At 42.8% G+C, this 27,227-nt stretch overlaps 1 protein-coding gene across 2 annotated transcripts in view; it reads left to right on the forward strand.

The window, feature by feature from the left end:
- Positions 1-27,227, forward strand: part of LOC127581972 (syntaxin-binding protein 1) — a 113,675-nt gene that overhangs the window by 37,040 nt on the left and 49,408 nt on the right. For both annotated transcript variants that reach the window (XM_052036795.1, XM_052036796.1), the window contains exons 2-3: positions 23,145-23,193; positions 24,421-24,503. In XM_052036795.1, coding sequence (XP_051892755.1) covers positions 23,145-23,193; positions 24,421-24,503 — 132 coding nt within the window. The remainder of the gene's footprint in view (positions 1-23,144; positions 23,194-24,420; positions 24,504-27,227) is intronic.

Here is a 27,227-nt window from a genome sequence, read left to right on the forward strand (position 1 = left end):
TTCCACTATTTATTTATTTTGTAATTTATAGTAATTTTATGTCTTTGCACAGTACTGCTGCCGCAAAATAACAAATTTCACACCATACAAGTCGGTGATAATAGATCTGATTGATTCTGATTGAATTCTTGTGACTAGTGGTGTACCACAGGGATCCATATGGAGACCCTTACTGTTGTGTACATTAACAACTTGGATGTTAATACAGGAGCTGTGGTTGGTAAGTTTGCAGATGGAGGAATGGTCCCATTCTGAGGAAGTGTCCCTGACCCCAAAATGTTAACTGGTTTCTCTTTCCAAAGGTGCTGCTTGATTGGCCTAATTCTTCAATCATTTTTGTTTTTGCTTCAGCTTCTTGTCACCTGCAGTTTTTATTTGCTTTCCATTACTGGAAAGACTGGATTTGTTTTCCTTGGAGCGGAGAAGGCTGATGGAACTGTACAAAATTTTGAAGGGCACAGAGGGTAGACAGTAGTAAGTGTTTCCTTGTGGAGGGCTGTTTATAATGAGAGGCCATAGGTTTAAGGTGAAGAGTAAGAGATTCAGTGGGGCAGTAAGGAAGAATATTTCCCGAGTGGGTTTGGAATCTGGAACACACTGTCTGAAGAAGTGATGACTGTAGAGATTCTCACAACATTTAAGTTGTACGTAGACAAGCACTTGAATCACCAAGGCATAGAAGGCTATGGACTGAGTGCTGGTAAATGGGATTACTATAGGTAGGTCAGCATGGACATGATGGGCTGAAGAGCCTGTATGACTGTGACAAAATTCAGTGATTTTCCTGGAACCCATGGACAGTCTCTTCATCTTAACAAGAAACTGAGGCTTTAATTCCAGTAATCCATCAATGCCAAGGGTACATTTACTATGCACCCAACTCATTCTGTACCTGATCCAGAATCACGCAGTGCAGATGAAACATGGATATATTTACCCCATACAGCACCAGGAGCATTTGATCATTAACTTCATTGTCCAGCATCACAAAGAAGTTGCATTGAATTTACAAGCCAGAAACCTGCTGAGTAGAGAAACACACAAAAAAAAAGTTGGAGGAACTCAGCAGTTCAGGCATGGAGGGAAATGGACAGTCAACATTTTGGGTTGAAGCCCTTCACCAGGACTGCTATACCAATTTCTTTGAGAGAATACTGTGAAATTAACTTAATTTGAAAATAATACTTTTCACTTAAATTTTATAAGACTTCCATAAAATATCTACACTTACACAACAAATAACAAATTCAGTCCATGAGCAAATTTCACATCACCTTGTTTCACTGGTAGCCATGATAAATAGGACTACCTTATAGAATTATAAAAGATTTATTTTGAAATATATATGTAAATGTTCTGCCTATTGCAGAAAGGCATGGTTTCATTTGTAATAAATACTTCTGATTTTGGCACTTGGGTGCATTTCTGTGCATATATATAGACAGAACCACAGAGGGATACATCATGGAAACAGGCCCTTCGGCCCACTGAAACCATGCCGACCAGCAAGCAACCATTTTTACACTGATCCTGCCCTAACCCATTTTATTCTCTCCAAATTTTGATCTGGTCCCTCCCAGATTCTACCATTCATCCACACACTAAGGGCAATTTACAGTGGCCAATCAACCTACAAGTTTTGGGGATGTGGGAAGAAACTGGAATACCTGGAGGAAACCCACATGATCACAGAGAGAACGTGCAAACACCACACAGACAGCACAGGAAGTCAGAATTGAACCTGGGTCGCTGGAGCTGTGAAGCAGCAGCACGATGTTGAAAGACTGCGTGGTTACTCATTTCCTCTCCATTCCGAGACATTAAGTCGATTTTAATGTGTATAAATCAGCAAAGCCCCCTGTATTACTAACTATGTGGGATTTTCATTGGCAGGTGGTCATGGCTTTTGGCAGGACACCATTGGTTTACTGCCAAAATGGTAATATGATATTTTTTTGCTTTCAGATGAGTATCCTGCAGTAAAACAAATGTCCTGTATTGAATCAACCTCCCCCATCCCACCATCATTTCCTAATTTAATTTTTCATAGAAGTTCTCATATGCTTTTCATATGTGAGTGGTAGCCTTGTTTCTGCCTGAGTGAGAATTGAATTCCAGCACTGGTAGGCCACAGATCTTGACAGTTAAAGTATTGCTAACTAAAAATCTCAAACTTTTCCAGTGTCACGTAATTCTCAATCACAGTGGAGATGAAATATTCTGAAAATATTTGCACATAATGAAGGTACTTTTAACTCTACAAACAGTTGTAAACAATCACATCTGAGAAACACCTTACCCACTTTGAATAAAAACATTGGGAGAGGTGGATATTGGTGCTCAAGCTGAAATCACAGGAATTATACCAGAAATACCTTTGTTATCTCTTAGTATCTCAGCAATCAATTTATAAACAAACTTTGTTTCAGATTTGAATTTGGTTTTCGTATCTTACTGTTTTGCTTTCATTTGTCACCATTAGATATTTTCCATGATTCCTGGAATTAAACTTTAGTTTGAATATTGCGATATTTCCCAACCTACAATTACTCAGATCAGTTGAATTTTGAGTAGATAGTATATCTGATTGCTAAGAAATATTTTTCATGTAAAGCAGAAAACTGCATTTGATAGAAAGCTGAAATTGCTGGACATAGAAAGTTCTTCAGCCTCCACAAAAGAGAAAAGACTGGTTAATGTTTAGATGATGGCTCATCCTTGGAAGAGGATTTATGTCAACATTATTAACTTGTCTTTCCTTTACTAGATTTGCTAAGGAATGTTGATGTTTGTCTTGTTTGGGTGGAGGCTAAATAGGCTGAGCACCAAGGAACTGTTCCTGGAGGGCTCATGGTATTCTCTGCTGTGGCCCTTCTCTTCAAAATTGATAAAACCAGTGACAAAACATGAAGAGAAATTGGTTGGGGGAAAGTAATAACAGCTAGGTGTTGATTCATTGCACAGACCAGATGGAGTGTTTCTGTTCAAAACATTTAAAAGAACAGTAGCATCAAGGATATAGTTTCTTGCTCACCTCTGCTGCTGAACACAAAGGTTTCCAAAGCTGAAGTTCTTTGCTTTGAAGATTAACTGCTTCAGTAGGCCCAGCTTCATGGAGTCAGTGCCAGTGTGAGACGGCAGATGAAAGTTCAATCCATCCCAAATGTAAACCTTCATTTGAGGGAAAACTTATCTGCTCATTTTCGGACATTTCGAGAGCAGAAACGTAATGCTTTTGAACTCAGTCGATAAAAATTCTTTTTCATCCTCTTGGATATAGAATTTCACTGAGTGTTAATCTTGATTTTGGAAATTCTACTCAATCCTGTTACATTACAATTATGTTGAAATGGACTGAATTCTTCTTGTGGCAGTGGAGAACCTTTCATGAGGAGAATTATTTGGGCATTTCTGAAATGTTCAAACAAGATGTGGTTTTCAGTGGATCAAACTGGAGGTTGTTCACACCAGTTTTCCAAAGAATTCTGTAGAACAGCTGTTCTTGGGAGGATCTGTTTTTGGTGCATACAGCAGTTTATTGCTGGCACAAACACCACTGCTGTGGATTAGTGTGTCAAACACTCCAGCACTCCAGCTGTTAACACTTATAATTCACATTTTCACCTTCTAAATATAAAGTCATAGGTTTTAACTTGGTGTGATGGTGCAATATGGTCAATAATAAAATTGCAGCCTATTTATATCCCCTGTCAATCTTCAATGGAGGAGGTGGTATAACTTGGGTGCAGTTTGTAGTTCTCCATTTACACACAGCTGCCAGGGACAACGTGCTGAGGCTCACAGGTGAAGTAGGAAAATGTGACTGCTCCAAGCTCCATTTAGTGAATGACCTGTGTCTAGGCAGATGGTTTGACACCCTTCTATCAGACCCTTCTCCCACCTTGCTATGACATGACTTGACCAATTGTTGGGTCTCCTTTCATCTGCCAAGATGTTGCACAGTCTTCACAATGCACAGGGTCAAGAATGAAAACTATCAGGAAACAAAGCTAACGGCAGATGTTCTGTATGATTTTGGTAAAGAACAATAGCTGATTAGTGACTGACAACTAGCAGAATGGTTAAAATCTCATCATAAATTTGCAGTTACTCAGAATACAAACAAAATATACAAGAAATAATTAACTGAGTAATGCATCCTTCATCAGCAGCATGCCCCTCAATGATCCTTGTAGTGTGGTGGGGTTAATGGATATTGGATAATTGGATCAGGGAACATGGAGACAAGACTTTTTAAGGAGATGCACAGCTTTCCTACATAAACATGTAGACACGAGAGACTGCAGATGCTGGAAATCTGCAGTCTCTCGTCCAGTCCTGATGAAGAGTCTCGGCCCAAAATGCTGACTGTTCATTTCCCTCCATGGATGCTGCTTGACCTGCTGAGTTCCTCCACTGTGTGTGCTGCAGAAACATGTATCCTTTGCAACTTGTATTCCATTATTTCTTAAAGAGTTGTATAATCACCTCTGTTTTTATCACCTCTATCTATAATGGTTCCTTGGAAGAAATGTATTTCTTTCAAAAACAAAACTGTGAATACTTGAAAGTCTGAAATAGAAACAAAAAATGCCAGAAATTATACAGCAGCTCAGGAGAGTATCCATGCAGGGAGAAATAGAATTAACATTTCAGGTCTTGAAAAGTTAATTTTTTTCTCTCCCTGCAGATGCTACCTAATCTATGAAGTCATGGAGTCATAAAGTGCTTCAACACAGAAACAGGCTGTTCAGCCTATCTAGCCCATACTGACCTGATCTTCTGCCTAGTCCCCATCTACCTGCACCAGGACCATATCCCTCCAAACCCCTCCCATCCATGTACCATTCCAAACTTCTCTTAAATGTACAATTGACCCACATCTATCACTTCCTATGGCAACTCATATTACACTCGCACCACCCTCTGAGTGAAGAAGTTTCCCCTCAGGTTCCCCTTAAATATTTCACCTTCCACCCTAAACCTATGTCCTCTAGTTCTAGTCTCATCTAACCTTGGGGGAAAAGCCCTGCATGCATTCACCCTATCTATACCCCTCATAATTTTGTCTACCTCTATTAGAATCATAGAACAGTACAGCACAATACAGGCCCTTCGGCCCACCATGTTGTGCCAACCTTTAAACCTTGCCTAAGACTATCTAACCCCTTCCTCCCACATATCCCTCTATTTTAAATTCTTCCATATGCTTATCTAGCAATCTCTTCAATTTGACCAATGTACTTCCCTCCGCCACCACCCTAGGCAGCGCATTCCATGCCCCAACCATTCTCTGGGTAAAAAACCTCCCTCTGATATCTCCCTTGAACTTCCCAGCCATTACTTTAAAGCTATGCCCTCTTGTATTGAGCATTGGTGCCCTGGAAAAGAGGCACTGGCTATCTACTCTATATATTCCTCTTAATATTTTGTATTACCTCTATCATGTCTCCTCTCATCCTCCTTTTCTCCAAAGAGTAAAGCCCTAGCTCCCTTAGTCTCTCCTCATAATCCATATTCTCTAAACGAGGCAGCAGCCTGGTAAATCTCTTCTGCACCCTTTCCAACGCTTCCTCGTACTTCCTATAATGAGGCGACCACAACTGGACACAATGGTCTGACCAGAGTTCTATAGAGCTGCAACATCACTTCACGGCTCTTAAACTCGATCCCCATGACTTATGAATGCTAACATTTCATAAGCTTTCTTAACTACCCTACCCACCTGTGAGGCAAACTTTCAGGGATCTGTGGATATGAACCCCCAAGATACTCTGCTCCTCCACACTACCCAGAATCCTGCCATTAACTTTGTACTCCGCCTTGGAGTTTGTCCTTCCAAAGTGTACCACTTCATACTTCTCCGGATTGAACTCCATCTGCCACTTCTCAGCCCAGCTCTGCATCCTATCAATGTCCCTCTACAATCTTCGACAGCCCTCCACACTATCCACAACACCACCAACCTTTGTGTCATCTGCAAACTTGCCTTCTACCCACTCATCCAAGTCATTAATAAAAATCACGAAAAGTAGAGGTCCCAGAACCGATCCTGTGGGACACCGCCAGTCACAGCCCTCCAATCTGAATGCACTCCCTCCACCACACCCTCTGCTTTCTACAGGCAAGCCAATTATGAATCCACCACGGCTAAGCCTCATCCCTGGATCCCATGCCCCCTGACCTTCTGGAAGAAGGCGACCATGTGGAACTCTGTCAAATGCCTTACTAAAATCCATGTAGACTACATCTACTGCAATACCCTCATCAATCTGCCTGGTCACCTCCTCAAAGAACCCTATCTGGCTTGTGAGACATGATCTGCCCTTCACAAAGCCATGCTGGCTGTCCCTGATCAGACCATGATTCTCTAAATGCCCATAGATCCTATCTCTAAGAATCCTTTCCAATAGCTTGCCCACCACGGACACAAGGCTCACTGGTCTATAATTCCCTGGACTATCCCTACTACCTTTTTTGAATAAGGGGACAACATTTGCCACCCTCCAATCCTCCAGTACCATTCCCGTGGACAACGAGGACTCAAAGATCCTAGCCAACGGTTCAGCAATCTCTTTCCTTGCCTCGTGGAGCAGCCTGGGGAATATTCCGTCGGGCCCCGGGGACTTATCTGTCCTAATATTTTCTAACAGCTCCAACACATCCTCCCTCTTGATATCTACATGATTCAGAACATTAACCTTACCAAAGCTGTCCTCAGCATCATCAAGGCCCCTCTTCTTGTTGAATACTGAAGAGAAATATTCATTGAGGACCTCACCCACTTCCACAGCTTCTAGGCACATCTTCCCACCTTTGTCTTTAACCGGTCCTACCTTTACTCTCGTCTTCCTTGTGCTCTTCACATAAGTGAAAAAAGCCTTGGGATTTTCCTTAACCCTACTCGCCAAGGCTTTTTTTTGTCCCGTTCTTGCTCTCCTAAGCCCCTTCTTAAGATCTCCCTTCATTCTCCTGTGCTCCAGGGAATAAGGTCCTAACCTATTCAACCTTTCCCTATAACTATTTTCAGTATTCTTTGTTCTTATCATTTATTCCTTCTGCTGTTTCTGAATAAGTTCTCTCAGCTTCACTTCCATCTGCAGTACCCTCCTCTAGTGTCTAAGTCTCTTGGAAAACTCTTATATACCCTCTCCTGCTAACAGAATGACTCTCCAGCTCCCAGACACTCCAAGTACAAATGCACTCCTTGCTCAGCAGTTCCTTGTGCTGTACAGCAATGCCATCTATATTCCTCCTGTTCTACACAAAGACAACATTTGTGGCTCTGTTCCCAGCTTGGAACCAAGCAAACTTTGAGATGGTTTGCAGTACTTTTGGTTTTTTCCTAAGATAGTCAGAAATGATTGTCTAGGGAGAGCAGATCTAGTCTCTCATCATAACTGAAACGCTCCACCCTCTGCAACATCCTGGTGAATCCCCTCTGCCCTCTCCAGCACTGCCCAATCCTTCCTATAGTGTGATGACAAGAACTACATGTGGCTGAGGTCTGAAAAATGTTTTATAAAGTTGGAGCATAACCTCTCTGCTCTTGTATTCAATGCACACCAAGGTTCTTCTATTCCTCAATACACTCAAGGACCTTACCATTCATGGTGTATGACGTCATATTCCCAAAATTGGGATGCTCAAAGCTGTATGATTAGTGCTCCTAAAATGCATCACCTCACACTTATCTGCATTAAACTCCATTTGCAGTTTCTCAGCCCATTTCACCATCACATTGCTATCACCCTGTTGCCTAAGACCACCCTCTACAATGTCAACAACTCCACCAATGTTGGTGTCACCTGCAGACTTGCTGATCATGCTATCTACATCCAGATCCACATCCAGATCACTCGCATATATTACAAACAACAAGTGTCCCACTTGTCACCACAAGGAACACCACTAGTCACAGGCATCCAATCACAAAAACCATCACCCTCTATCTCCTATCACCAAGCCAAATTTGGATCCAATTTGCAACCTTGCCCTGGATCCCTTGGGCCTCACCTTTTGGATCAGTTTCCCATGTGGGACCTTGTCAAAGGCCTTACTGAAGTTCACGTAAACCACATCTACTTCATTGCCCTTGTCACTACACTTTTTTACCTCCTCAAATAATTCTGTCAGGTTGGTCAGACAGGACTTGCCCTTGACAAAGCTAAGCCATTGTGTGTGGTTCTTTTCTGAAGGTGTGTAGGTGGGTTTCCTGATCAGGTTTTCTGGTATTAAACTGAAAGATCCATGCTTGCTAAAGGATAGTCAGCAGTTATGGCATTTATTGTAAAGTCTCTGATGTAGATCTCATGAAGACATTGTCTTCATTCTTCTTAGTCCTTCTGAATTCTAAGACTTTCCCTGCTGTACCAACACCCCATAATAGTCAAGTTACTGGCTTAGCGACCAAAGGCATTCATTTAAATAAATTTCTGTTGCATAACCATGAAACCACTGGATTGTTGTAAAGTCACATATGGTTTATTTCAGGAATGGGAAGCTGCTGTCTCTACCTGGTCTGGTCTGGAAGTGACCAATGTGATTGATTATTTAAGTGACTGCTTGGCTCAAGGACAATTCAGGATGGACAACTTAAAAACAAAATCCTGTTGATACCCCCTCTCTGGACACACGCCGCTTATGGACTCAGATTGCTGTGCATTCCAGTGCCCAGACCATACCATCCACTTGCCTAGTTCCTGACTGGGCAGAAACCACTAGCCCAACCCACTGTTACCTGTTCCAAGTTGTCTTATAACATACCATTGAAATCCTGACAGCGGCATCCCTGCACTCCCTGCATTACAGATCACTTCCGCAGTCAACAACCTGCCCTTCCAAATAGCACCCTACATCAGGAGAGGTGTACGGGTGACCCACGCCATTCTGTCCATTCGGGTAACGGAACTTCACCAGTACAGAATTCACAAATCACTTCCCAAAAATCTGAGAAACAGAATAAAATTCACTTTTACAGAATTTATGTGAAAGAAGTAAAGAAATAAACACAAAAACTGTTTTCAACTCTCGCAGATGATGTGACTTTGCATTACAGACAATTGCTTTACAGACAGTTTTCTAGCAATTTCTCCACCTCCCCCCCCCCCCCCAATAGTGTGGGGGTCCCCTGTACATTACAGGATTAGCAACGCTAAACATTAAATCAATGCATTTCCTGCAGAAAGGGAGGTTACAAAGTTCAGACCCTAACCCTAACCGTAGTGCAAGGGATTTCGAATAAAGGAGGAAAATTAAAGATAGCCAAAAACGTAGTCTCGATTTTAATGAAATTAGCTTTTTAACTGTTAATTAATATTGAGTATAATGTATTACTGATTTGAGATTAGAATAAATTGCTGTGAATTGCCTAGCAGATTTATAAGGTGCAGTGAATGGGATGTCCATTTGATAGCAGATCAGCTTTCCTGGGTGAAATTAGAATCAGCTGTGGATCTTTGCAGCCCAGGTTTTCTGCAAAGAATTGGAAATAACTGGAATGAACAGCTGTTTGAAGTCCATTTCAAACAAGGGCTGAGCAGACAACATGAGTTACAGCCACATTTCGGAAAAATTCAAGCTACTTTAAAGGTTTTGAAAATCAGAGTAATTTCATAGTCTTTATTTAGTTGTGGGAAGTGTCTGCCTTGCTTCAAGTCTGATGGAAAATGCGAAGCCATTTGCAGCAAACATCATCAGTAAGAAATTCATAGCAAAGAATATTTCTAAGCTAGTGTTAATTCTGGCCTCGTGGCTTTTGTTAAATTTAGTTTGAGGCAGCTTTATAAATGCAAATTGTTTGACTGTTGAGACTGAAGAAGTTAAATATTTAGTATTTCAAACAGATTTTGCTCAATTTACCTTGACAGACTGTGAGGATGCCACTTCACCGGGATACATTTAGAAGCAAAACTGAACAGGACAAATCTATACGGCATTTATTTTCCCCAAATATAAAAGTATATTTGAATATAACCAAAAGGAAATGATTAAAAATGAGGAATTTAAATAAATTGAGAAAATGATTTGAAATAGTAAAGGTTTATTAACAATTCAATGTCAGTTTGTTGTCATATGCACAAGTACATGTCTGCACAGGTGCAGTGAAAAACTTACCTGCAGCAGCATCACAGGCACATGGCATTAGATAATAACATTCACAAGAAAATGATAAAAATTATACACAGTTCTTACAAGAAAGAACACATTAGAACAATAAAAAACAAAGTCTGTGTAGTGCAAAGTAGTCAAAGTCTTCATAGTGTTGCTATACTGAGATAAGATATTTATTTATTAGTCACATGTACATAGAAACACACAGTGAAATGCATCTTTTTGCATTACTGAGAATGTGCTGGGGGCAGCCTGCAAGTGTCATCACCCTTCTGACGCCAACATAGCATGCCCACAGCTCCTAACCTGTATGTCTTGAAGGGAAGTAGCTGTCCATGAACCTGGTGGTGTGGAACTTCAGGCTTCTGTAGCCCCTGCCCAATGGTAGCTGCAAGAAGATGGCATGGCCTGGATGGTGGGGATCTTTGATGATAGATGTTGCCTTCGAGGCAGCACCTCCTGTAGATACTGCTGATGGTGGGGAGGGATGTGCCTGTGATGTATTGGGCTGAGTGCACTACTCTCTGTGGCTTCTTGCGTTCTTGTGGATTTGAATTGCTCGACCAGACCAAGATGCAACCAGTCAGGATATTTAGAATCAGGTTTATTATCACTGACATGTCGTGAGATTTGTTGTTTTGTGGCAGCAGTACAGTGCAAGACAAGAATTTCAACAGTAGATTTGTAAGAATTTGTTAGAGTGTTTGGTGACATGTCAAATCTCCTTAACCCTCTAAGAAAGTAAAGACACAGGCGCATCTTCCTTGTGATCGCATCTATGTGCTGGGCCCAGGACAGGTCATCCGATATGCTAATGCCCAGAAATTTGAAGTTGCTGACTTTTTCCACCACCGATTCTCCCAACGTAGACTGAATATGTTGGCTTTCCTTCCCTTTCCAACATTAAACTCTTTAGTTTTTCTGACGTTGAGCGAGAGGTTGTTGTTGCAGCAGCATTCAGGCAGATGTCCTACCTCGCTCTTGTATGCTGACTCATCAGCACCTGTGATTCATCCAACAACAGTGGTGTCGTTGGTGAATTTGTATATGGCATTGGTGCTGTGCTTAGCCACACAGGCAGCTGTGTATATGGTGAAGAGGAGAAGGCCAAGCACGTAGCCTTGAGTGTGCACCTGTGTTGATGGTTAGCAAGGAGGAGATGTTACCAATCCTCACTGCTTGAGGTCTGCCAATGAGGAAGTTGAGAGTCCAGTTGCAGAGGGAGGTACAGCGGCCCAAGCCTTGAAGCTTGATGATGAGTTTGGATGGGATGATTGTGTTGAATACCAAGCTGTAGTCGATGAACAGCAGCCTGATGTGTATGTTCCTGTCCAGATGGTCCAGACCAGAGGAATCACATCTGCTGTTGACTTGTTGTGGCAGTAGGCAAATTGAAGCAGATCCAGGTAATCTCTGAGGCAGGAGTTGATTCATGCTATAACCAACCTCTGGAAGCACTTCATTACGGTTAATGTAAGTGCTACTGGACGGTAGACAGTGAGGCAGGTCACCACGCACTTCTTGGGCACCAGTACAATAGTATCTTGAGTACTCAGCCAGGACCAGACACCTTTCATAGGTTTACCCTTTCATGGGTTCACCCAAATCATCACAGTCCCTAAACTTGTCCTTTATTCTTTCTATTAAAACTAAAAAACCATTAAATACAGCCGCTTTGTCATGAATTTGTGATGTCATTTCCTTTAGAACTAATCTTGCAGCTGAGATTGAAAGAATTTGGAACAGGAAACAAGCTCACGTCTTTGTTTCTATAATTAGATTTAATCCTTCCTGTTTTTTTTCAGATTGCAGTTGAGGAGAACTGTGCACCAAGTCAAGTAGGAGCAGAAACCAATTGGAACATGTAGATGAATGTAGATGCTGTAATAACTCACGGAATGCTTGAAGAATTCTTTTATATTTTTCCTTTCTATCACTATGTCACCAGTCATTGGCCGTATCCCATCAGTCTGATTTATTCATTAAAGGACAAGACTGGAATCTGCCCTTTTCACTATTTGGGCTGTTTGTGCCTTGTGCTCAACAACAGAAGAGATAGAATCCATATGTTTTTGCACTGATTAGATATAGTATCTGGATTATGAGTTCCTGATATCCTATTTAATAAAAAGGTATTCTTGCTGTTGACATGTAGTTTCCTGACATGCAGTTCTTCAGAGTTCCTGAAGCATTCAATGGGTATCAGCTGACCTGGGGTGACAACATCTTAGGTGGTTATGCATAAGACAGCCTTTATCAATGAGACGGGCTTAAGCCAAGTGCTGATCCTTTACCTCACTGATGTGCACTTACACAAATGACACCATGGATGGTGATCAGGAATGGGAACTGGGCTGACTTTTCCTCTCCAGTCCAGCAATTTAACACCTCTTGTTTATGAGCACCTTGTTCCTTATGAATCAATTATAAACAACCTCAAAGTGAGGGTAGTCAGGAGGGCTGGGATTGGGATTTTGTTATATTTACAAAGATTCCTGCAGTCCATTACTGTCAATCCAAAATCATTTCTAATCCAGTATATTAGTTTGCATTATCCTAACCATTGCATTTTCATAAGAGTTCAAAACTAATGTAAATTAGAAGCTGTAAACTGCAAAGTAAGAGAGAGGGACTGTTGCACCTATGGTGGGAGCAGTGGAAAGTTCCCGGGGTGGGGAGGAGTGAACTGGGGAGTCGCGGAGAGAGCGGTCCCTACAAAAGGCAGAAAGAGGTGGGAGGGGAAGGTCTGCTTGGTGGTGGGGTGCAGAGTTAGAGAGACAAGAGACCGCAGGTGCTGGATCTGGAGCAAAAAAAACAAGCAACCGGAGGAACTCAGTGAGCAACATGTGTAGAGGGAAATGTACAGTCAATGTTTTGGGCCGAGACCTTTAATCTCGATTGAAAGTGAAGGTAAGAATAGGAGGAGATGGCAGATGAATGCGTGGCCGAGGAGTTGGTGCAGAGGGCAAGGTTTTAGATTTTTTGGATCATTGGATCTCTTCTGGGGAAGGTGGGACCTGTACAGATTGGACAGGTTCCATCTGAACTCGAGGGGGACCGATATCCTTGCAGGCAGGTTTACTAGTGTGGCTCGGGAGGGTTTAAACTAGTTTGCAAGGGGGATGAGAACTGGAGGGATAGGTCAGTGAAGAAGTGCATGGAGTAAAGTCAGATCTAACATATAGAGAGGCTTTGAGGAAGGAGAAGCAGAGTATAGTGTATAAAAGCAGTAAGGTGGATGGGCTAAAGTGCCTTTACTTAAATGCAAGAAGTATCAGGAATAAGGGTGATGAACTGAGAGCTTGGATAAATAGATGGAACTATGATATTGTGGCTCTTGCAGAGACTTGGCTGTCGCCAGGGCCCCGAATGGATACTGATTATTCCTGGATTTCAGTTTTTTAAAGGGATGTGGGGAGGGGGGGTGGTGTTACTGGTCAGGGATACTATTAGAGGTGCAGAAAGGGTGGATAATGTTGCAGGATCCTCTCTAGAGTCAGTATGGGTGGAAGTTAGGATCAAGAAAGGAGCAGTTACTCTACTGGGAGTATTCTATAGGGCTCCCTGGTAGCATCAGGGATACTGAGGAGGAGATCGGGAGGCAGATTTTGGAAAGGTGCAAAAATAACAGGGTTGTTTATCATGGGAGACTTCAACTTCCCAAATATTGATTGCACCTGCTTAGTACCAAAGGTTTAGATGGGGCAGAGTTTGTTAAATGTGTCCAGGACAGATTCCTGTCACAGTATGTTGACAGGCCGACTAGAGGGAATGCCATATTAGATCTAGTATTATATAATGAACTGGCTCAGGTGACAGATCTCTCAGTGGGTGAGCATTTGGGTGACAGTGACCACCGCTCCCTAACATTTAGCATTGTCATGGACAAGGATAGGAGCAAAGAGGACAGGAAAGATATTTAATTGGGGAAGGGCAAATTATGAGGTTATAAGGCAAGAACGTGCGAGTGTGAATTGGGATGACATTTTTGAAGGGAAATGGTACTATAGAGATGTGGTCATTGTTCAGGGATCTCTTGCAGGATGTTAGGGATAAATTTGTCCCAGTGAGACAGAGAAAGAATGGCAGTGTGAAGGAACCATGGGTGACAAGAGAGGTGGAACATCTAGTAAGGAGGAAGAAGGCAGCATACATAAGGTTTAGGCAGCAAGGATCAGATAGCTCTCTTGATAGGGTAGCAAGGAAGGAACTTAAGAAGGGGCTGAGGAGAGCAAGAAGGGGACATGAAAAGGCCTTGGTGAGCAGGGTTAAGGAAAATCCCAAGGCATTTTTCTCTTATGTGAAGAGCAGAAGGATGACGAGAGTAAAGGTAGGTCTGATTAAAGACAAAGGCGGGAAGGTGTGCCTGGAAGCTGTGGAGGTGGGTGAGGTCCTCAATGAATACTTCACTTCAGTATTCACCAAGGAGAGGGGCCTTGATGAGGCTGAGGACACTGGTGGTAAGATTAATGTTCTAGAGCACGTTGATATCAAGAGAGAGTATGTGTGTGAGCTGTTAGAAAATATTAGGACAGATAAGTCCCCGGGGCCTGACGGAATATTTCCCAGGCTGCTCCATGAGGCAAGCAAGGAGATTGCTGAACCGTTGGCTAGGATCTTTGAGTCCTCGTTGTCCACGGAAATGGTACTGGAGGATTGGAGGGTGGCAAATGTTGTCCCCTTATTCAAAAAAGGTAGTAGGGATAGTCCAGGGAATTATAGACCAGTGAGCCTTGTGTCTGTGATGGGCAAGCTGTTGGAAAGGATTCTTAGAGATAGGATCTATGAGCATTTAGAGAATCATGGTCTGATCAGGGACAGCCAGCATGGCTTTGTGAAGGGCAGATCATGTCTCACAAGCCTGATAGGATTCTTTGAGGAGGTGACCAGGCAGATTGATGAGGGTATTGCAGTAGATGTAGTCTACATGGATTTTAGTAAGGCATTTGACAAAGTTCCACATGGTAGGCTTCTTCAGAAGGTCAGGGGGCATGGGATCCAGGGAAGCTTGGCCATGTGGATTCAGAATTGGCTTGCCTATAGAAGGCAGAGGGTTGTGGTGGAAGGAGTGCATTCAGATTGGAGGGCTGTGACTAGCGGTGTCCCACAAGGATCGGTTCTGGGACCTCTGCTTTTCGTAATTTTTATTAATGACTTGGATGAGGGGGTGGAAGGGTGGGTTGCAAGTTTGCAGATGACACAAGATGGGGGTGTTGTGGATTGTTTAGAGGATTGTCAAAGATTGCAAGGCTGAGAAGAGGCAGATGGAGTTCAATCCAGAGAAATGTGAGGTGATACATCTTGGAAGGACAAACTCCAAGGCAGAGTACAAAGTTAATGGCAGGATTAAAGGAGCAGAGGGATTTGGGGGTCCATATCCACAGATCCCTGAAAGTTGCCTCACAGGTGGATAGGGGTAGTTAAGAAAGCTTATGGGGTGCTAGCTTTCATAAGTTGAGGGATCGAGTTTAAGAGCGGCGAGGTGATGATGCAGCTCTACAAAACTCTGGTTGGACCACACTTAGAGTACTGTGTCCAGTTCTGGTGGCGTCTTTATAGGAAGGATGTGGAAGCGTTGGAAAGGTGCAGAGGAGATTTACCAGGATTCTGCCTGGTTTAGAGAGTATGCATTATGAGGAGAGACTAAGGGAGCGAGGGCTTTGGAGAGAAGGAGGATGAGAGGAGACATGATAGAGGTATACAAAATATAGAGTGGATAGCAGCGCCTCTTTTCCAGGGCACCAGTGCTCAATACAAGAGGGCATGGCTTTAAAGTAATAGGTGGGAAGTTCAAGGGAGATATCAGAGGAAGGTTTTTTACCCAGAGAGTGGTTGGGGTGTGGAATGCGCCACCTGGGGCAGTGGTGGGGGCAGGCACATTGGTCAAATTCAAGGGATTACTGGATAAGCATATGGAGGAATTTAAAATGGAGGGATATGTGGGAGGAAGGGGTGAGATAGTCTTAGGCGAGTTTTAAAATTTGGCACAACATTGTGGGCCGAAGGGCCTGTATTGTCCTGTACTGTTCTATGTTCTTTGAAAGAGTAGAGGGGAGATGGCCAGTATAAAGGGGTTAGGGGGAGGGATGAGGCAAGAGTTGGCAAGTGGTAGGTGGGGTTGATTGGTAGATGAAGTCAGGTGATGGAGTTGCTTGACAAAGCCTTTTCCCAAAGGTCAACTGTTGACTAACCACATGGGTTAAATAAAATTGTTCAAGGAACATATAAGATCTTTATTAGTCACATGTACATCGAAACAAACAGTGAAATGCATCTTTTGCGTAGAGTGTTCTGGGGGCAGCCCGCAAGTGTCGCCATGCTTCCTGCGCCAACATAGCATGCCCACAGCTTCCTAACCCATACGTCTTTGTAATGTAGGAGGAAACCGGAGCACCCGGAGGAAATCCAATCAGACACGGGGAGAACATACAAACTCCTTACAGACAGTGGCCGGAATTGAACCCGGGTCGCTACTGAGGAGAATCTCAGGGAGAGGTTTTGGATAGTGTGGTTTTTGATGAAGAATCCCCAAATGAAGCCACCAGCTGTGCCAGAATTCTACCTCAATGCACTGTGTAATGAATTGATCAAGTCAAGTTTTTCCACTGTACCTTGGTACAAATGACAATAACAAACCAATACCAATACCAAATACATTAGCACAATTTTAATACAAAGAGCTTGTAGGTATGGGGCTAGCACGAGGGTTTTAAATTGGAGGAGGGCTAATTATGAAGGCATAAGGCAGGAACTAGGTAGGGTAAACTGGGAACACCTTTTTGCTGGCAAGTCCACGTCGAGCATGTGGAAAGTGTTTAAGGATCAAATACATAGGGTTCAGAATAGGTATGTCCTGATTAGAAGGAAGGACATGAATGAGAAAATAAGGGAACCTTGGATGTCCAGAGAAGTGATGAACTTAGTCAAGAAGAAAAGGACTAGTGTGTAGAGCTTTGGAAGTTAGGATCAGACAGAGCACGTGAGGACTATAAAGAAGCTAGAAGTGAACTCCAGAAAGGAATTAGGAAAACCAGGAGGGGCCATGAAAAGTCCTTAGCAAGTAGGATTAAGGAGAATCCAAAGGCATTCTATCCCTATGTCAGGAATATGAGGATAATGAAGGAAAGGGTAGGACCACTTAAGGACAAAGAAGGGAATCTATGGACGCAGAGGATGTGGGTGAGGTTCTGAATGAGTATTTCTCTTCAGTATTTACCCAGGAAAGGGACATGTAGGATGCAGAAATTGGAACTGAGGGCAGAAACATGATAGGGCATTTAGAGGTCAAGGAGGAGGTAGTGTTAGGTCTCCCAAACAGTATTAAGGTGGATGTCCCCGGGGCCCAATGGGGATATACCCCAGGTTACTGAGGGAGGCGAGAGAGGAAATTGCTGGGGCCTTGACCAGTATCTTTGTGTCCTCTTTGACTATGGATGAGGTCCTGGAGGACTGGCGAGTGGCTAATGTTGTTCCTCTATTTAAGAAAGGAACAAGGGAAAATCTGGGGAACTATAGACTGTGTGAGTCTCATGTCAGTTGTAGGGAAATTGCTGGAGAAAATTCTTAGTGATAGGATATAAGAGCATCTGGAATCCAATGGCTTGATTAGGGAAAGCCAACATGGCTTTGTGCGGGGCAAGTTGTGTCTTACTAACCTGGGTGAGTTTTTTGACAAGATGATGAGAGAGATTGATGGAAAGCAGAGCTATGGATGTCATCTATATGGACTTCAGTAAGGCATTTGACAAGATCCCACATAATCGGTTGATCAACAAAGTTCGGATGCATGGGGTCAGTGGAGAATTGGCTGTGTGGATCCAGAACAAGCTTGCCCGTAGAAGACAGAGGGTGGTGGTTGAAGGGACTTATTCAGGCTGGAGGCCTGTGAGTAGTGGTGTCCCACAGAGATCTGTACTTGGGACCTCTGCTATTTGTGATGTACATCAGTGACCTGCATGAGTATGTTGATGGATGGATTGGTAAGTTTGCAGATGATACCAAGATTGGTGGAGTTGTGAATAGTGTAGAAGACTGGCGACGAATACAGCATGATGTAGGTCAGCTGCAGATGTGGGCAGAAAAATGGCAGATGGAGTTTAACCCGGATAAATGTGAGGTGTTGCACCTTGGCAGTACACTCTTAAGGGCAAGACCCTTAACAGTGAAGAGCAGAGAGACCTTGGGGTACAAGTCCATGACTCATTGAAAGTGGCTACACAGGTAGATTTGGTGGTTAAGAAGGCTTATGGAATGCTTGCATTTATTAATAGGAGGTATTGAGTATAGGAGTCAAGAAGTTATGATGCATCTCTAAATGCGGCCTAACCAGAGTTTATAGAGTGTTTGCGTGCAGTTCTGGTCACCTCACTATAGAAGGATGTTGAGGCTTAGAGAAGGTGGCAGAGGAGGTTACTAGGATGCTGCCTGATTAGAGGGCATGTGCTATCAGGAGAGGCTGGACAAACTTGGGCTTTTCTCTGGAGTCGGCGGAGGCTGAGGGTGATCTGTTGGAAGTGTATAAAATTATGAGGGGCATAGATAGGGTGGACAAGCAATATCTTTTTCCCATTATTGAGTGATCCAATACCAGAGGCCATGCATTTAAGGTGAGAGTGGGGTAAATTCAGAACAGATGTGAGGGGTAAGTTTTTTTACTGAAAGAGTGGTGGATGCCTGGAATGTGTAGCCTGATAGGGTGGTGGAGGCAAATTCTTTGGGGGCTTTTAAGAGGGGCTTGGATGGGCACATGGATAAGAGGAAAATAGAGGGATATGGGCATTCTGTAGATAGAAGGGATTAGCTGTGTCGGCACAACATTGTGGGCCAAAGGGCCTGTTCTGTTCTGTACTGTTCTATGTTCTATGTTATGACAAAGAAGGAAGCCATTTAGCTCATAATCACCCCTTTCCCATAGTGTGGTGTCCAGGACTGTAGGTTGTACACATGCAGTAGTCTAACCAATATTGTCTACAGTTCTAGCATAACGTCCTTGCTATTATATGTTATGCTAGCTAATAAATGAAAGCATCCTATATCCCTTTATAACTCATTATGGAACTGTCCAGTATCTTTATGGATCTGACCACCTATACTCCAAGCCCCCTTATTCTTCCAGTCCTCTCTGTATCCTTGCACATTTTGTATTCCCTTGTCTTATTGCCCCTCACCAATGTGTTTATCTTGCATCAGACAAAAGAGCAGCATTGTTGTTACAGTTTGATGCTTAGAAAGCACAATGCAGTGACGAGAGCATTTATTATACTTGTCCTTTTAACACTGACATGACAATACTGCTATTTACAGCCATGCCCATTGTATGAGATTGTAGCATCTGTTGCTCTCTCCAATGTGACTGGTAAGTTTAATAAAACCAATCAGATTGAATAACAATAAGGAATCTTGATGTATTTATTAATGCTAATTTACTTTCTGTAAACTTGCTCCAGTATTTACATGCATCCTTCTGCCACAATCAGAAACAGCTTCCATTTTCCTTTTGTAGCAATGAACCCTTCGTTCCTGTCAGCATTTTATTCTCTCTATATTCACTCATTTGTTCTCTCTTCTCACCAAACATACACAGTTACCTTAACTCATTTTACAACCTGTATGCTCCACAGGATTTTAAGAAGATGGCGATAAGTTGCCTTCTTGAACCACTGCACTCCTTCTGGTAAGGGCACTCCCACAATGCTGTCAGGCAGGGAGTTCCCCCTTAGTCATAGAGTCACACAGCACGGAAGCTTTGACCGTTGTGTCCTCACTGAGCATCAACTAACCGGTTACACTACTCCCACTTTATTCTCCTCACATTCTCATCAGCTCCCTCCAGAGTGGCCAATTAACCTAGCGATCTGCACATTTTTGGATGTGGGAGAAAATGAACACCCAGGGAAAATCCCCACAGTCACAGGGAGAACATGGGGTGGGGGGGGTGTACAGTGGTGCAGCCAGTGGAAGCTGTTGCATCCAGCAGCCATGGTTCAATGTGGTACCTGTCAGTGTGGAGTTTGCACATTCTCCCTGTGACTGTGTGGATCTTCTCCGTGTCCTCTGGATTCCTCCTACATCCTAAAGGCGTGCAGGTCGGTAGGTTAATTGGCTGCAGTAAATTGCTCCTACTGCTCATGATGAATGTTAGAATATGAGCGGAGTTAATGAGAAAGTGAGGAGAATAAAAAACTGGGATTAGTGTAACTGTGTACTTGGTGGGATGAATGGCCTGTTGTGTGCTGTGCGACTGATGGTGGCGTGACCATATAGTTCCAAGTCAGGGTGGTGTGTGACTCGGAGGGGAACCTGCAGGTGGTCTTCCTGTACTCCTACTGCTCTTGTCTTTCTTGGTGGCAAAAGTTCCAACTTGGGCAATTGTGTAGCTGTAATGTGCAATGGCAGTGCACCAGGGATGGAGGGAATAGACGTTTGGGTGGAGGATGGGATGTCAGCCAGATAGGCTGCTTTGTCCTGAATAGTGCTGAACTTCCTGACAATTGTTGGAGATGCACTCATCTAGGCAAGCAGAGAGTATTTCACCACGCTCTTGATTTGTGTGTTGTAGATGATGAGGCTTTGTGATGTCAGGGGTTAAGACACTGCCATAAGAAGCCCACCTCTGACCTGTTCTTGTAGCCATGGCATTTATGTGTCTGCTCCAATTGAGTTTCTGGGCAAAGGTGACCCCAGGATATTGATGATGAGGGTTCCGTGTTGGTGATGGCATTGAAAGTTAAGGGTAGATCGTTAGATGGTTTCTTGTTGGAGCTGGTCATTGCCTGGCACTTTTGTTTCACAAATGTTACTTTCCCCTCATCAGCCCAGGCTTGAAAGTTGGTCTAAGTCTTGCTGCATGCAGGAATTGGACTGCCTCATTTTCTGAAGAGTTGCCAATGGAATGGAAGACTGTAAATTATCAACAATCATCCTCTTTATGCTAGAAGGAAGGTTGTTGATGAAGCGGCTGAAGGTAGTTGGGTCTAGGAGTCTGCTGCGATGAAGTCCTGTAGGGATGTCCTGGCAATGGGATGATTTGCCTCTGACAACAAGAACTATTTTCCGTTGTGTGAGGGTAGGACCTCCCAACCATGGGACTGGTTTCCCTTTGCTATCCATTGACTTCTGTTTTCCCACGCAGCCGTGATGCCACACTCCTTGATCTCGAGGACAGCTACTCTCACTTTAGGAGAAAGGCATTGTGGTTGGGGAATTCATGGAGAGGGACAGTGAAAATTTTCGAACATTGTTATCATTAAGAAGGAGGAAATAAATCCCAGGGCCTGATGAGACAAAGGCTGCTATGGGAGACAAGGGAGCAGATTGCTTGGGGCCCTGGGGATAGAGATTTTTAAATCTTCACTGGGGCAGGTGATGGTACCAGAAGACTGGACAACAGCAAATGTGGCACCTTTATTCAAGAAGGGCATCTGATAATTACAGACCTGTGAGCCTAATGTCAGTAGGAGGGAAGTTACTGGAAAAAGTTCTGAGGAACAGTATTAATTTGCACTTTGAAAGGCAGGCATTAATCAAGATAGTCAGTGTGTTTTGTTAGGGGGAGATCCAATCTGACCAAAAAAAACAGAACTCTGGAAAGAACTCAGTGGGTCGAGCAGCATCTGTGTGAGGCAGAAGATGTAAGTTGACGTCTTGTGGTGAGATCCTGCATCAGGAGTGTTTTTTTGCTCTAGATCTGTAGTCTCTTTTGTCTTCATCTATCTGATTAACTTGATTTAATTTTTTGAAGTGGTAATAAAATGGCTTGATGAGGGCAGTGCGGTTTATATAGTGTACATGGTCTTCAGTAGGACCTTTGACAAGGTCCCACATGGGAGACTGGTCCAAAATGTTAGAGCCCAAGGATCAGGGTAAGTTAGCAAACTGAACCCAAAATTGCCTTGGTATTAGTAGGAAGAAAGTGATGGTGGAGGGTAACTTTTGAGGGACTGAATTATAGGGAGAGGTTAGACAGACCAGGACTTTATTCGGAGCATAGGAGACTAAGAGGTGATCTTATAGAGGTGTATAAAATCATGATGGGCATAGATAGGATGAATGCACTCAGTCTTTTTTCCCAGAGTTGGGGAATCAAGAACTAGAGGGCATAGGTTTAAGGTGAGAGGGGAGAGATTTAATAGGAACTTGAGGGGCAATGTTTTCACACAAAGGGTAAGTATCTATGTGGAATGAGTTAGCCAGAGGATGTAGTTAAGACAGGTACAATAACCACATTTAAAAGGCAGTTGGACAGGTACATGGATTGGAAAGGTTTAGGAGGTTATGGTCCAAAAGGTTACGGGCCATAACGCAAATGGGACAGCTTGGCATGGGGCATCTTGGTCAGCATGGACGAGTTGGGCTGAAGGGCATAATTTCCATGCTGTATAACCTCTATGACTCTAATCCTCAAGGATTGGAAAGGAGAGAAAGCATTTGGAAGAGGAATGTAATCTTGCCAACTAATAAAAATCAGCAAAGGGAGTCTCAATCCAAGTACACAGTTTTTACTTTAAAAGCAAATAAAGGCAAAATTACTTCCTGGCTTCAACTTGTATGGATGCTGTCTAAATCATTAAATTCTGTTTGATCTGGGTCTGTTTATTTAAGACAACAGTTTGATTTTGTGACTTTCAGAGACAGTCCTCAGGAACAGTATTACATGAGCAAAACACTGGTGATAAAATGACATATTGTGACTTAGTGTGTGTGGTCCTGTGAACGGGCTGGTGTTAGGTGATGAAGTTGTAAACATTTATCTCGTGCTCACTTCAACATTTTGTCACTGATATCTATCAATCTCCTGAAGGAAAGAAAGCTGCGATTTGAGAGGCAGGATGATGCCTCCTTACAGATACTTCAATAGTAATACAATAATGGAGAGATGTGAAGTGGGCCACTGATTCACTCACTTCACACCCCTGTGAAAAGCCAATATGGCTCTTGGTACGTCTTTGTGGGAAGGTTGTATACCACTGGGCATTGGAGAATATTTCTTTTGTTCACTTTGAATGTTAACACTCATTTCTTTCTGATCACAGAAATTATGAATGATGTCATTAAGAAGGTGAAGAAGAAGGGAGAATGGAAGGTATTCAGTCTCTCCATTTCAACCAGTGTTTAATGACCAGATGAGGTATTTGGTTTGGTTAATGGACTAGTAGGAGACCTTTGTCTTGGAGCCTCATTTACATCAAATCTCAATCAAATAATAAAATCAACAAGGTTCTAATCTCATGTAGCATGTTTGCTACAGAAGTGGCTATTGGCTGAAATGGAAGCTCCAACAGAGCCCGGACTAAATTAGAAGCCAATTTAGTTTAGGGTAAAGGACCAGAAATTTGCTCTTCATCAACTGGTAGAAAAGGCTGCTCAGTCATGTTAATCACATTGGATGATCTGTGTGCAAACAACAAAATGTGGTGGTCCTAGTGGTTAAGTTACTGGACTAGTAGCCAGAATTCCAGGACATTGATTCAGAGACACAATTTCAATCCCACCACAGCAGTGGGAGAATTTAATGAAAAAAAACTGGATTGTCATAAAAGCCCAGTGAAAACATTAATGTCTGGGAAAGAAAACCTTCCCATTTTTACCCACTTTGGCTTCTCAGTGATTCCAGGCTCAGCAATGAGGTTGGACTCTTGACGTGCCTCTTCAGTTGGGCAATTAGTGAAGGATAATAAGTGCTGGCTTTACTGAGCTGCCCATATCCCAGGAATGAGTAGATGAAACGAATGGAGGAGATTGGAAAGTTATAGGTGGATCGAACTGAAACCTGAGCGAGAGATCCCTTGCCTTCATTGGTAAAAACATCTTTCTTAAACAAACCAATTTCTTGGCCAGGTAGTATTGGGGTTTCTATTTGTACTGTATTTTAGGAGTAATGTTTGCCTGATTTGCCCATGTTGCTTTGTTACAAAAGATGTGATCTATTTTGTGAATGAGTGACTGAACTAGGGGCTATTCTGAGGCTTATTACCATCTTGTTACAACATCACAGGGGTCAAATCAAATGCAGGAGTGGAGACTTGGAAGGAGGCCATTTGTCTGAACATTACTGACCAATGCTTGGTGGGAGGAGTTACCAAAACCCCACTTGTGAATAAAAATTCTCAGTTTCTCTTTTGGATTTTGTATGTGTAACGGTTGGGTGTCTATTCATGATGCAAATTGCTTCATCCATGTGTATTAAACATTTATTTGAAACGGACTGATATAATGGAGCTGAAAAACAATTTATTTGTGGGCCTGGGGCATTGCGTCAAATCTGCCACCGCTGACATCTTTATTAATATTTGTACTTGGTTATTTTCGGGTGCTGGTGGTGGATCAGCTCAGCATGAGAATGTTGTCATCCTGCTGCAAGATGACTGATATTATGACGGAGGGCATTACAAGTGAGTGTTCAGGTTACTGCTGACATTCTTCAAGTTGGAACCAGACAGCTTTGAGCCAAGTTTAATGAAGATAGTTTGATAATTCCAGCTACAGTATCTACCTATCTAGCTATCTATCTAATTTGCAAATCTTGAGACTCCTTACAATTGATTTTGGAAATTCTAGTAATGGTTCGATACAGCTATGTTTTATGGCAAGGTTGTAATTGTTCTGTGAAATTCAGAGTGTGAGTTATTTTAATACTTCACTCAGTGAGCAACAAGCAAAGAAAGTGGGTCGTAATGGATTTTCACTGAGTTTCAGATAGATCCAATACAAGGAGCAGTCTTCTGCTGGATCTGTGATTTACAATGTATGGGAAACTCTGATACAGGTTGTGGGTTTGAGTTCCTTGCTAAAGAATTGGACACATTATCTAGGCTAATATTTGCACACATCTGTAGTGTCACAATGCTGGCCTTGAAAATGTAGCGTGTCTTCTGGTTGTTCAGTGGCATGGCACTGACTATTGTGTCTGTGGGGCTACTACAAACTCCAGAGGGACCCTTGGGCACTAAGACTTTTAAGACTTCTTTATTAGTCACATGTACATAGAAATACACAGTGAAGTACATCTTTGCTTAGAATGTTCTGGGGGCAGCCTGCAAGTGTCACCACGCTTCCGGTGCCAGCATAGCATGCCCACAACTTCCTAACCCGTATGTCTTTGGAATGTGGGAGGAAACCAGAGCACTGGGAGGAAACCCACGCAGACACGGGGAGAACGTACAAACTCCTTACAGACAGTGGCCGGAATTGAACCCGGGTCGCTGGCACTGTAATAGCGGTACGCTAACTGCTACACTACCGCAGCAGTATTACACTCTCTCCTTTGTGTACTGTGGAAAATATGGTGTATGGACAGGCTGGGCAGGAGGCAGAGAGGACCACACTGGTCAAGGCCAAGGAGGGAGTGGGATATAGGGCTTCAGCTGGTCAGAGGCTGGCACCTTGTGTCAGAGAGGAGTTTAGGGGGTCAGAGCAGAGACTGATAAGTAGAGGAGGGCTGTTTGGGAGAGGTAGTGGGTGCCAAAGGATAAAGGCTAAGGAATGGGACTTGCCTTAGCGGGGTTCTCAGAATACCTCCAGCACTGGGCTACTAAAATCTAGTTGCTCTGGAGGTGGCATTACTGGTTGCTCTTAGACATGGTCTAATTACCCCCATGCCAGATGCAAAAGTATGACTCAAAGCAGGTGTCTCTGGTTGAATTTCTGGAGTGACGTGAAACAACCAATAATGATCGTTAGCAGAGTTCGGTACCAGAAATGTCCATTCTCAGTCGCTGAAATAAGCAGTACTATGTGATTGGATTTTAAGACGCAATGTTAAGGTAAGGCCCTGTGTACCTTCTCAGATGGAGACAGCAAGGATGCTATTTTGAGACATGAGGTTATCTCCAATGTCTCTGGCAAGTTTGTAAATGGTCTGTGGATTCAGGGTGTGGGTTATTTCTCCCCAAACACAGACTGCTGTTATCAAATTGCTTGTAATTTGCTCTTGTGGCATCTTGCTGTGCATGACTTGGCTGATTTTTGTTTCTCTCTGCAGTACTACACTTCAAAAGTACTTTATTGGTTGTCAAACACTTTGTGATAGACATGTAGTCATGAAAGACATTTCACAATTCCATTTCTTTTTTCAACACGAGTGACATTGTTAGTCCAAGAATTTTAGCTAATTGATGAAGACGATATCGTTTGATCCATGATACCATTGTTGATATTTAATCCAGACTCATGATCTGGCATTGATGGAGTGAAGGACATTGCAGGATCTATATGGAGAATTCTGCCTAACTCTCTACCTTTAGGCGTTGCTGTAAATTTACCTCCAGAGGAAATGAATATACAGTTCTAACTTTTAATTGGATTATGCCTCTCCAAAGGTACAAGGCCATGTTCTGATCTGATCATTCCTGTTAAAGTAAACTGCAGTAAAGTATTTAAATTGAGGAATTTTATGGAAATGTAAATTTAAGGGCTTAAAATTTGATTTTTTGTTATTATAAACAAAGGAAATTCAGTATCTTTTTAATTTAATCAACTTTCCTCTGAGTGACATACTTATCACTGTGCTAATGTCCATTTTTGACATTAACGTTCACTGTCATTTGTGGGATGTATTTAGGGTAGGACTTCCCCCGAAGTGTCTTTGAGTTGAAAAGTAACTCTGTTTTTTCCCTTCCACAGATGCTGCCTGACTCTCTGGACAGTTTCAACACTTTCTGATTTTTATTTGGGATTTCAGTATATTTAATTAGTCGGCCACAACATTGTGGGCTGAAGGGCCTGTTCCTGTGCTGTACTGTTCTATGTCCTATTTTCAGAACTGCAGTTTCTGATTTTCATTTACAGCACATTTTTGGGATGTGGGAGGAAACCAGAGCATCTGGTGGAAACCCAAACTCTATACAGACAGCACTGAAGGTCAGGATCAAATGGGGTTGCTGGACTTGTGAGGCAGCAGCACTATCTGCTGCACTAATGTGTTACCTCTTTTGGTGCCATTAATTTCTTCAGCACTTTCTTGTAGTCATTTCCTTCAATTCCTTTTTCTCATTGGACTCTTGGTTACCCAGCATTCTAAAAAGTTACTTGTGTCCTCAATCCATGAAGAGAGAATCAAAATATTTGTTTAAATTCACTGCCATTTCTTGTTCCATTAGAAATTCTCTCATTTCTGA

Source organism: Pristis pectinata, chromosome 23 (genome assembly GCF_009764475.1).
Source record: "Pristis pectinata isolate sPriPec2 chromosome 23, sPriPec2.1.pri, whole genome shotgun sequence".
NCBI classification, from domain to species: domain Eukaryota; kingdom Metazoa; phylum Chordata; class Chondrichthyes; order Rhinopristiformes; family Pristidae; genus Pristis; species Pristis pectinata.